Consider the following 12,296-nt stretch of genomic DNA (forward strand, 5'->3'; position numbering starts at 1 on the left):
AATGAATTAAGTAACAAGTGTTAAAAGTCACTTCAATACCAAACAAAAGACAGGAGAATTCTAAAAATACAGTGAAAACATTATAGTTCTGTGTCAGTTAGACCAGAAATAAATGCATCTTACTGTATAACAAAGAGTTTAGTTTGTTTAAATAACGACACAGCTTAAAATAAGTTAGAGATAATAAAAAGTGGTCATGTGGAACCAAACAAAAAAAGTTCTCCAATTAAATTCAATCTATAATGAGAGTTAAAGTAAATGAGTTTTAAGTGTGTTTACTTTTATATTCCACATAAACAATGTACACAATTGTCATTTACTACTCTGTACAGCTACATACAATGTATTGTAAATTTCACATTTAAGTACAACAGGAAGGTAATAGTACTATTTTCATCATATTTTTAACAGTACATAAATTTTTATGAGGAAACAATATTTAGTTTCAGCTTTACACATACAAACACACAAATGTTTATATATAATGACATTTGCTCAACATTTTTGTTTAATAAATATTTGAGGATTATAACATTCATTATATGAGTATCCTAACACTCACTGCAACTGACCATTAACAGCAAGGTTGGCATATTTATAAGAGATACTTTGAAGGTGTGATATACATATACCACATATCTCATTCTACTGTACAGTGTTTTTTCACTTTACTAAAATTCTAATTCATAATATACTAAACCAAGTTAGAGTCATGTGCTAGTTCAACTGTTTGTTTCTTTTGAGGCTACATGAGGGCAATCTGCACTAACCCTCCCTAATTAAATAGGGATACACTAGAAGGAAGACAGTTAGTCAACACCACCCACCACCAATCCTTATAATGCCCCTATGACTGAAAGGGAGAGCATGTTCAGTGTTGGAGATGTCATCCCACATTTTACAAATTCTTATTTTGTATTGTGTCATGAGTATAAAGTACTACTCTACACTTGTCAAATGTATCAGAGTTACTTTCAGATGACTGTGTCTGAATCATTTAAATAAAGAAGGTAAATTGTAAATCCGTATGGCTTACCCAGGAGACTCATTTCTGACTTGGAGGAGCCAAAATGTGCCTGTGAAACCTAACCATGTTTTCAGATATGTTTTTATTTAGTTTCAATTTGTTGATTGTGTATGTATATTTTCTTTTTCTTTAGACTACAACCCCATTTACAAATAATTTTAAGTTAATTTCAATTTCTCTTTTGTTAAATACAATTTTTTCTTTGCTTTATATTAAAATACAGTCTTTGAAATTCATATATTTTTTCACTTAATTTAAAGTAAAACAACACAATAGTCCAGCTACCTGTATAAGAAGCCAGTTTTCAGTGTCTTCTTTTTTTCAATAAAACATTTGTTTTATTACGAGTCCTAACCATGTTTAGTCACTTTCATTTCACTTGCAACAACTCACTACACCTTTCTTTCCAAATACTAGTCCCTCAAAACCCTATTATTGCAAAGATTAGATAATTTTGTGCTTAATTTATTCATTGGAACTTCACAAATGGAAATACACTTGATTGTGTTTCTTTTTGCATGTTTATGTACTATTTACAGTTTAGCATCTAACATCACCGTATTCAGTCAGAAGCTCTGGATGAGACATTATTTTGTGGCTAATGTACAAGAAAGCTAGAATCCAAGCAGATATATTGCTTTTGTCGTCTTTTTTTTCCCATAATTCTCAAGTTCACTACAATATGCCACTTTTTGATGTTAGACAGTTTTCTACAAGTCACTGCAACTATCTAGCATAGCTAGTTATCAGTAAAAAGATTAGCTATACAACTTACAAGATAGTTCTAATGGTTAATTCTGTAATATGCACAAATTACCTGTTATTTAGCTAAAAACGTACTAGGTCACACAATGAATGTAAAACACTATCTCACAACAAACCAATCTTATTATTTTAAAAACACCAGAAATTTAAATTTAAAATAGTAACTGGTTTTTATTTAAGTATAGAGAACTTAAACTACATGCAAATTGTAGTCTATTACACAGAGTGACACCAATATGGTGTAGGATCAAGCTCAAAACATATCATATTATTAAAAACATATTCATAATGCAAATTACAATAACAATTGTAAAAGTTGATGATATTTGTTGAGCTGACAGACAAAATGTTTAAATACAGATGCCACAAAAAATTTAGCAAGGAATGAATGGTAAATTTTGTTGTTACAAACCTTTACACTTTAGATTAGGTGTCCACTTTCCTTTTTCACATCTCATCTGAGCTTTAACTCCATCTTGGCTACAAGTTAAGTACAATTTTTCACCCTCCTTGTAGTATTTACTGTTAGCCTGCATAAATTCAAAGTTACCTCCAATTTTCCCTTACATGACAATGGTAAGTTTTACATAAAGATACTTTAAATACTTTAACACTTGTCATAGGCAAGAAACCAAAAAGTAATAAATACAACAGTTACAAATAGATGCAGCATATAAACATTTTCAACTGACAACAGACAGAAGATTATTACTATATTTTTATTGTGCTGTAAGGAAGAATATTTTTATAGCCAAAGAAATATTTTAATAAATAATACAAAATACAGACAACAATATAATCAAAAGACATGAAACTACAAAGCAGTGAACATATCCTTGCTGTCAAGATATTCATATTACAATGAACTTAAAATTTTATTCAACAAACGCATTCAAAATCTTTACTATTGCTGCTTTAACTTTGAGAGAAACATATCTCACAACCCTAGTGCCCTTTATAATACCAACTGTTGCAGAGGGATAAGGGTTTACCATAAGATATTTTAGAGAGCAAAACAGGAAGGTAGACAAAGAACTGTTTAAATATTCACTTAAACAAATAAAAATGATGATTTAAAAATAAAGTACATAAGCATCAATCTCTTATCTGTTGCACTTGATATCAATTTCCTAAAACTAAGTTGTTTATGTTAATTCCTCAATGTGATTTTTGTCAGAGGTCTGAGAATAGAATGCAGTGTCAGTGAAAAGGTTTTATACTTTGTAGTGAAAATCAAGATATGTAATGATAATTTTTAGGCATTTCAAACTTAAAAAAGTCTGCAGATAATAAGAACAAAGTCAGGAAATGATGGACCACTTGTTTGAAAGGCTGAGAAACACCTTGATTAATCATATTGCTTAAGAAAGTGTTAATAAAGTTAATTATGGTTACAATGAGCAGAGGAAGATGAATGTGCTAGCCTGTATCACTGGACAGTTTTAGCCATGGATATTTTGTACTTCATACTTGGAAAATACAGAAATATAGTAAGTCAAGTTCTTTGAACTTTAACTGAGGCTGCTTTATGTTTTAAGGATGCATGAATTGTATCTGAAGTGTGTCTACAATCATATCCAGTACACCTTAAAACTGTTTATGTAAAGTCTGAAACTGAGCTAACAATAAAAAGCTGTAAACAAGTGTTTTTATAAATTTCTCTGTATGCCAATCATGTGATCTACCAATAAGCAGCTCAATGTAGAAATAGTAATTAATGATCACATTAACCACATAAACGTCATTAGAATGGCCAGTAACAAAATGGTTCCAGATGTCAGGAAGTCCCTTGAGACAAGAAACAACTCTGTTATTAGTTACCATTCACAACATTACTGTAGTATAAACCTTGTTACTTTTGAAGTGAATAATTGTTGTATTCCTCCATTACAGGTTTATAAAGTACCTTTTTTTTACCAATATAAACAAGGTAATACCAGAAAATGAACAGATTTTTAGCTGGTCTGTACAAGGATAGATTAGAATACATTGGAATCTTAAACATCTAGCTCCAGTTCCAAAGTTCTGATTTTTGTTATTGTTTTGCAAGTTAAAAGAAACTTTTCATTTTTTTATAATTATATATATATATACACACACACACACACATACAATACCCTTAATGATACACTTGTATTTTCTCAAGAACATGGACTGAATTAAAGTGTACAAATGTGATCTATGCTTTGAATTTATATTTGAAAATTTCTCACTTACTCATCTGAAACTTCTGACTGTGTTTCCCTAATTACTTTTTGTCCATGCTATTTTTTAATTTTCTTTATTTATTTCTTAAGTATATGTTATTTAATCTAACATTGAGCTGTTTATAACTGATGGTCTGAAACACAAAAATAAATAAAATGTTCAAAACTTACCAATAACGAACAACTAGTAGTTACTTTATTGTTGGTGTTTTTTGTGATGTACTAGTTATGTTACAAATTGTCAAAGTACCATTTGTCCTATGATGTGGAAATTAACTTTCTTATTCAACTTGATTAAAAGTAGTTTATTGTTATCAGACTTATAAATCATGCTGATTTAATTATAACATTTGTGAATCGTTTACACGCACTTTAACTTGTACAGCTCAACATTTCTTTCCTCAACTTCTTATTAGTTTCAACTCCTTACCTTTCAAAACACACTTTGTCTCACTTTTCATTACTAGTTCTTCACTACACATATTTTGTAATTAGTTTATTCATAGCTGTGGAACAACATATTAGACAGCCACTTTGTGGGTGCAGTATGTGTAGGTATTCTTGGGGTTTTTTGATATACAGGTGAAGTATACATTGCTGTAGAACTAGCTAAAAGAATTCAGCAATTCAAGAGATACTTAATACTTGTATGGTTATGTGAACAGAAGTTGTCAGTAATTTTTCTCTGTACTTAATGAACCAGTAATACTTCTAATTATTTATACACAGTAAACATTTAGAGTTACAACTACTGAAGCAGTTCTTCATAGACGAGAATGAAATATATAAGATCATAACAAACAATGGCAACTTATATATCTAGTTAGCCTCTAACTATATTAACATATGTAATCATGTTAAATGTTTTACTTTTGCAATGTCTTTATTGACATAAAAATAATCTCATTTTTTTGTACATATTAAATGTCCTTATTGTTCAAAACTTTGATTGTTTCACAAATTTCCTTTTTTATTTTCAATTACATAATATATAAAAGTTTCTCTCATCTTTTATTAACATATAGAAACATGCTTATGTATTGGAATGTAATGTCAATCATATTTTCATTTTCTTTTGATTAAATGCTTTTATTTTTATATTGTAGACTTACCCTTTCATAACAGTAGAAAGAAGCAAGGCAAAATCTCCCTTCATAAACAATTCCACCATCAGTTTCAGGTTTATGGCAGTAACCTATGGTATTACAAAAGACTTGAAAAATTATAAAAACACATTCAATTATGGGGTTAGAATTTTAGTATATCATAATATCAACAATTATATAAAATTGCATATTACAGTGGTTCCCAAACTGTGTGCCAAGAAACCCTAGGGTGCAATATTTCAAATTTTCTAAGGAAACAGAATGATATCAACATCTGTCAAACACTGCATGAACTACTAGCTTGAGGTAGTTCACAGTTTTAACATTAGATCGAGCTACATTCCTTTCAATGATGTTCTTGAATGTTTGAGATATGTTTTTGCTTACTTGTACTTTCAACTATGCCAGAAACTTCCTGAACTTTCTCATTACTTAGATTTTGTATATAAATACCTGTCAACTCTCTGGGTCCATCAGTAATAAAAATAACAGAAGGGTGCTGTAATCAAGTGTCTGCAAAGTCTAGTGAAGTTCAGTGAATTATTTTGTTGGTTTTTAGTCCTTGTACATAAAAGTGGAAAGATATTTTAACATTAATAAAAAGTGTGGGAGTGAAGAAAAGGATGGCAAACCACAGACCAGTGGCAAAGTCATGAAGAAACGGAAACATCAGAAATATGACGATAGTTATCTAGATTTTGATTTTACTCCATAGACGTCAGTTATGAAGAGTGTCCACAGTGTGTATTATGTCTATAAGTTTTGGCTCCAGAGTGCATGCTTCCAATTAAACTAAAACACCACTTAGAGACTAATCATCCTAACATGGCTAGTAAATCCTGTGATTATTTTACCAGAAAGTTAAAAGAATTGAAAAAACATAAAGATACATTTGTGAAACGAGCATCTATACCAAGCAATGCTTTGCTAGAACCCTACAAGATGGCATACAGAGTCGTGAAAAGTGAAAAGCCTCACACCATCACAGAAGAACTGATTCAGCTGCAGTGGATATGGTGAACATTATGGTTGCTGAATCTGCAGAAAGACTGCTTTTAAATGTGCCTTTACCCAACGATACTATCAATCACAGAATCCAACACATGGCCGAAGATCTCAACGATCAGCTAATTGTAAAAATGAACAGGAAGGAATTTGGGTTGCAGCTAGATGAGGCAACAGATAGTAACAAGGATGCTCACTTGATTTGCTACACACGGTTTGTGGATGGTGACAAAATTGTGGAAGACCTTCTCTTTTGTAAAAGTATCACTGCAGGTGCAAAGGCTCAAGACTTGTTTGAAATCCTTGACACTTTTATGTGTGAAAACAACTTAGACTAGACTAAGTGCATTTACATCTGTACCGATGGTGGTCACTCTTTATCCAGCTGTTATGGAGGATTGCAGGCACTCATACATAGCAAAGCTCTTGATGCACTGTGGACCCACTGTATAATCCACAAGAAAACCCTTGCATCAAAGCACCCAAATCCTCCACTGAACCTAGTCCTGGAAAATGTGTTGAAGGTGTTTTTTTTTTTAAACTGTGCGAGGATATAAGATCTGAGCACACATCGTTGTTGTATTATTATAGCTCACGATGGCTCTCCCATGGGAATATACTGTTCTGTGTGTTCAAATTACAACAGGAACTCTACCCTAATATTGAAGAAGAGGAACAAAAATGTGTTAAAAAACTTCTTGGATTCTGATTTTTTTGTCAAAATTAGCATACCTGTATGATCTTTTTGAAAAACTGAATGTATTGAATCTTTCTCTGTAGGGAAGCAACATGCACATTCTGAAACTCACAGGGAAGGTTTTAGTCTTCAGAAAAAAGTTACTACTATGAAGAAGAAAAATGAATGAAGATGGTGGCAAAGATTTTTTTGCCCTGTTGCAGCAATTTGTTACATCCAATGAAGCTGATTTGAACCACAAATTAAAATCTCTGTTTAAGGAGCACCTAACACAGCTCAGTGACTAGTTTGAAAATTACTTTCCAGAAGATATGTAGAAGTTTGCATGGATCCAAGACCCATTCAAAGCTAAGGCCCCATCTGAATTTACCTCTGCAGAAGAAGAAAAGTTTACTGAGCTATCTTGTGACAAAACTTTGAAAATAAAATTTGGCAGTACGGAACTGAGTTTTGGATATCAGTAAAAGATGAATATCCACTGCTAAGTGCTAAAGCTTGGAAAATCCTAATTCCATTTGCAATGCCATATCTCTGCAAAGCTGGATTTTTGGCAGTTGCTGTTATAAAAAGCTAGTACTCCATGAAAATCAATATGTAATAGGAAATGAGGGTGGCAGTGTCCAATCTGATTCCAAGGTGTGAGAAGCTGTGCAGTGCCTAACAGGTGCACACATCCCATTAATATTTGTGATTATTTAAAAATGAAATAAAAATATTGTTTTTACTTTCAATTTGTGTGTATTATTCTTTCAAATGGCTGCTAAGTTGTTAGAACATAAATAGTTATTAAGTATTAAGTTGTTTGGATCTAACTATTTAATAAACGGAACTGTTAGGTTTTTCTTTTTGTAAAGGGGTACAATGAACTGAGAAGGTTTGGAATACACTGGTATATTATATTTTGTATTATATTTGATATCTGAAGACTAACAGTTTAAAGATGCTAGCCAAAAATTAAGTTTTGAAAGTAAGAAGACCTGAGTTGCACATTAAATGTACATTTTTATAATACATATTTTCCTATATTATTTGAAATCAGTAACATGAATACCATAATATCAAAATAAACTAACTGAAAAAATTTTGGTACCTTAATATTAATTTTAAAATATTATTATTATTGTGGTGGCTATTTGCACTAAAGTAACTATAGAAAGTCTTCAGTGGAAAATCAACCTTAATACATATTCACAACATAAACTTTCTTGGCCATCTAAATGTGCTTTTGTTTTTCACGTTTCTTCAGAGTGAAGATTATAAGATGAAATTTACCATGTTTGCACGGATAATGTTTACTTGACAATGATGTCCAGATTCCTCTGTTACATATGATGTTAGCCATCTTCTTGTAACCATGTTCACAGCTAACATGTGCTGTCTCAAAGTTATAATACACATTTTTCATTCCTTTTGTTCTGAAGCCATCCCAATGAACGAGGTCAGATGGGTAGCATCTAGCTGCAGACAAAGATTAAACCTACATGAGAGTAAGGTACCACAAGGTACCACATAGCAGCAGTAAATATCATTAAACCTACATGAGAGTAAAGTACCACAAGGTACCACAGTGCAGCAGTAAATATTATTAAACCTATATGAGAGTAAGGTACCACAGCACAGCAGTAAATATTATTAAACCTACATGAGAGTAAGGTACCACAGTGAAGCAGTAAATATTATTCCTATGCATTCTGCAGTTGTTAAATTTAATTAATATTACATAAAAGATTGAATTGAAATTTGCAATTCAACATAAAAGAATAAAATCAACCAAAGATTCCATGAATGGTAATATATGTTTACATTTACATTTTACATTTAAGCATTGAAAAAAAAAGTCATAAAACATTAATATTCACAATAGTAACCTTAAAAATAATAAATAGGTAAGTTTAATAATGTGAAAAATAATTTAATACCTTATCAAGTCATATTTATTGAAAAACTAAGTTCATTAATATAAAATAAAATCTACAAGGTATGAGATTTGTAATTTTTGCAGTATTGTTTCTTCAAGTGGGCAATAGTAAGTTATGTGATCATTGAGGTAACACCAAATAACCAGCTTCTGTCTTATTCTTAGTATGTTGCAGTTCCACATAAGCTAGTGATTAAAAATGCACAGAATATATTCAGTTCTAAACCACAAATGCATGAGGATTTTTGGTTTGATATATGAAAGATAAGGTCAACATCTTAAATTCACAGTTCTTAATCCTGGGACTACTGAAAGGTAGTACATGACAAGTTGATTATTTGATTTTAGTTATGTTAACTAGAGAACATGCTAGGAGAAAACTGAGAAAAAAGCTATGCCCAAATGCCCACAAACTATAACACACATCTACAGTTAAATTATTTTACTTTCTAGAAAACAGCAAGTACTACAAGAAATTATTTTTTACTTCAGGATGAAAACAGTTTCATATGTTTAGAAATAAATATAAAATGCTTTTTTTATAAAATTTGCAAACAACATCAAGTAATTTTTTATGACTCTGTCACAATGTTTTTAATTATTTTGTACAATTAGAGTGTTGAACAAGTGAGAACAAAAATATTAACATTTATGGACTTAAGATTAAATAACTTTTTTTAAATTATCAGAACATACCAATGCTTTTAGAATAAGTAAAAAAAAAAGTATCAAATTATCATTTATAAAGAGCTAAACACTTACTGTCTTTGCATACAGCTGGAGAACCAATCCAACTACCATAAGAACACCGGATTGAACCAGATGTTTGAAGAGAATAAAACTGGTTGCAACTATAGGTGACAGTTGTTCCATGAGTACCATTTAACACAGTGGTAAAGCCATTAACAACAGATGGAGGACTATAGTTACATTTAGCTGAAAATGATTAATATGCTTCAAAATTAAATACATTTTAGTTTATTCACAAATTGTAAAACATAATGGATAAATGTTCTTAAAAATATTAAATACAAAATCTTCACATGACTGTATACTGTATTCAAACAGGACATATAATAACCTTAGTGCCCTTTGATGATTTAATCATTACCTCACATCTCTTAACTATGAGGGCCTGGCATGGCCAAGAGTGTTAAGGGGTGCGACTCGTAATCTGAGGGTCGGGGGTTCCACTAAACATACTCGCCCTTTCAGACGTGGGGGCGTTATAATGTGACGGCCAATCCCACTATTCGTTGGTAAAAGAGTAGCCCAAGAGTTGGCGATGGGTGGTGATGACTAGCTGCCTTCTCTCTAGTCTTACATTGCTAAATTAGGGACGGCTAGCACAGATAGCCCTCGAGTAGCTTTGTGCGAAATTCAAAAACAAACAAACAAACAAACTTAACTGAGATCTCTGTTATTCTTCCCTCTGATCACTGAACCATCAAATGTATACTGATTTCTCTCGTTTATTGAAACTATTACCATAGAGCTGTTATTGGCTGTTAAATAGTCATTACTAAGTTAATATTTAGTAATCACCATTACTACCGTTTCCTCCTATTAACTGAATTATCACCTTGAACTGTTACAACTATAACAATACTGGTTGCTGAATCAACATTTTTGCACTAAATGTTTCTGGTTACATACTCACTAATAAATATCACTATTACCTTTATGCATCATGGTCATCTTTGTCTCAACACTTACTGGTCACTAGACTGCCATTTCTGTATTGATGCTTTGTGCAAGCTCAACGAAAAATACTATCTTTATCCTGATGTTACCCAGTCAACATATTACTATCTTTGAACTGAAGAGAGCCTAAGTAATGAATAACCACATTAAAAGATAATGTACATTTTATAGTTATGGAACTAACACACATTCCTGAAAATAAAATAAAAAATAATTTTATATTTTATAACATTAAGCTGTTTACGTATGGCAGCAATGGTAGTTGCACAGCATCATGTTCAAGTTAAGGACAGTAAGAAACCTGTTGGTCCATATAGATTGTCCCAAACAAAAAAAATAAATTTACTAGCAATAGGCTTAATATTTGTGATAAAAAATCACATAAGCTTAATTCATCCAGTTTAGTTTCCAAATCAGAGGTGTGTAAACATAGAATTTCAGAGCTATTTTTTGTTTCCAAGAGGCCACTGCAAAAAAGGCCTTTGTGATTTGGAATCTCAAATGGAATAACTAAGAGAAATATCAAAACAAAAAAAAATCTGTGGCTTCCAATACCTTTATTGTAGATGTTAAGCCTATTAATTACTCAGTATTTGTTGACATGCACAAGCTTTTGGTTGAATATTAACATACTTCACTCTGCAGAGTTTCTTGGTACTCATAAATGTTAATATAAAATATACTATACCTGGTTGACAGGGCATTAATGTGGTATTCCATATTCCAGAATTGCATGTGATAACAGCATTTTCAACTCTATCATAGCCACTAATACAAAAAAATAGTAAGTTTTCTCCTTCCATGTAATTTCCTTCCAAGATAATTTTAAGACCTCTTGCATTCTTCAAATCCCATGAGAAGCACTGGGCTAGAAATGGCAAAAATTAATAATAATCTACTGTGAATTAAAGTTTTATGATAATTATCCACAGCATATTCTTAGTGCAGTACAGAGTTAATGGTTCAAGTCCAAAATTGCTCTAAATAAACATTCAAAAATTAACAAATAAAAATTACCTTAATTAGCATATTTAGAAATCTCAGACTATCAAGCCATGGATGCAAACCTGCAGAAGTGACTAAACTTTTTAAATGCTCCCTTCACACTCAAGCACCTGATCATGCTTATTTCAAAATGATACAAGGTAGCATATCTGAAGAAAACGTTTACTTGAACTATTCAAATAAATAATATGTAGCTTTGTTTGTATCTCTCTTGAATATTGTTTTATGAAATAAAACATCTTCCAACCTTATGCATTGTTTGTTAAACTAATGGTACAAGTTTCATTTATATCAATAATTTTCTATTATTTTATAGAATAAGAGTGTTTAAGGCTGCAATAGTTTCTAATTAGAAATTACAACACATTTTTATCCATTATTTGGAAACACATTTTCTCTTACAAGTTTGAACAATCATTAATATAAAGAAAACAAATCAAACTGCAGAAGATAAGCCAAAAGAAACCAGCTGAGTCAACTTCAAAAATTAATAACAAAATTGGAACAGAAAATAAAAGTTCAGTGTGACAAAAACAGATTAGCAGCCATCAAGGTCGATACAAATGAAATGCATTAAATATTTTACTGATGACTAACATGATAGCATGGATAAGAAAAAAGTATAACAGCTGATGAAGCTCTAAACCAAAAGTTCTCAGCCAGAAGAGTATGGATCAAACTTTCTGGGGAGAACTATTCAGATGATACTTCATCATAATTTAATTTTTTTTTGTTGGGTTTAAAAGTGAATCTTATGAACTTGATAGTGCATGGTTAATATTTATGTTTTAAGTTTAAGAATTTTTATAATGTTTCTTAGTTTCATAAAAAAAGACATACTTGTAAAGCAGAAAACAAACCA

General features: G+C 31.2%; 1 protein-coding gene across 8 annotated transcripts in view; it reads right to left on the reverse strand.

Moving 5' to 3' along the window:
* The window catches only part of LOC143224990 (uncharacterized), a 40,668-nt gene that overhangs the window by 17,918 nt on the left and 10,454 nt on the right, over positions 1 to 12,296 (reverse strand). For all 8 annotated transcript variants that reach the window (XM_076453587.1, XM_076453589.1, XM_076453586.1 and 5 more), the window contains exons 3-7: positions 11,118 to 11,297; positions 9,488 to 9,661; positions 8,080 to 8,265; positions 5,112 to 5,194; positions 2,205 to 2,322 (exon numbers count right to left, since the gene is read on the reverse strand). In XM_076453587.1, coding sequence (XP_076309702.1) covers positions 2,205 to 2,322; positions 5,112 to 5,194; positions 8,080 to 8,265; positions 9,488 to 9,661; positions 11,118 to 11,297 — 741 coding nt within the window. The remainder of the gene's footprint in view (positions 1 to 2,204; positions 2,323 to 5,111; positions 5,195 to 8,079; positions 8,266 to 9,487; positions 9,662 to 11,117; positions 11,298 to 12,296) is intronic.

The sequence above is a fragment of the Tachypleus tridentatus genome, chromosome 9 (assembly GCF_004210375.1).
Source record: "Tachypleus tridentatus isolate NWPU-2018 chromosome 9, ASM421037v1, whole genome shotgun sequence".
Classification (NCBI taxonomy): domain Eukaryota; kingdom Metazoa; phylum Arthropoda; class Merostomata; order Xiphosura; family Limulidae; genus Tachypleus; species Tachypleus tridentatus.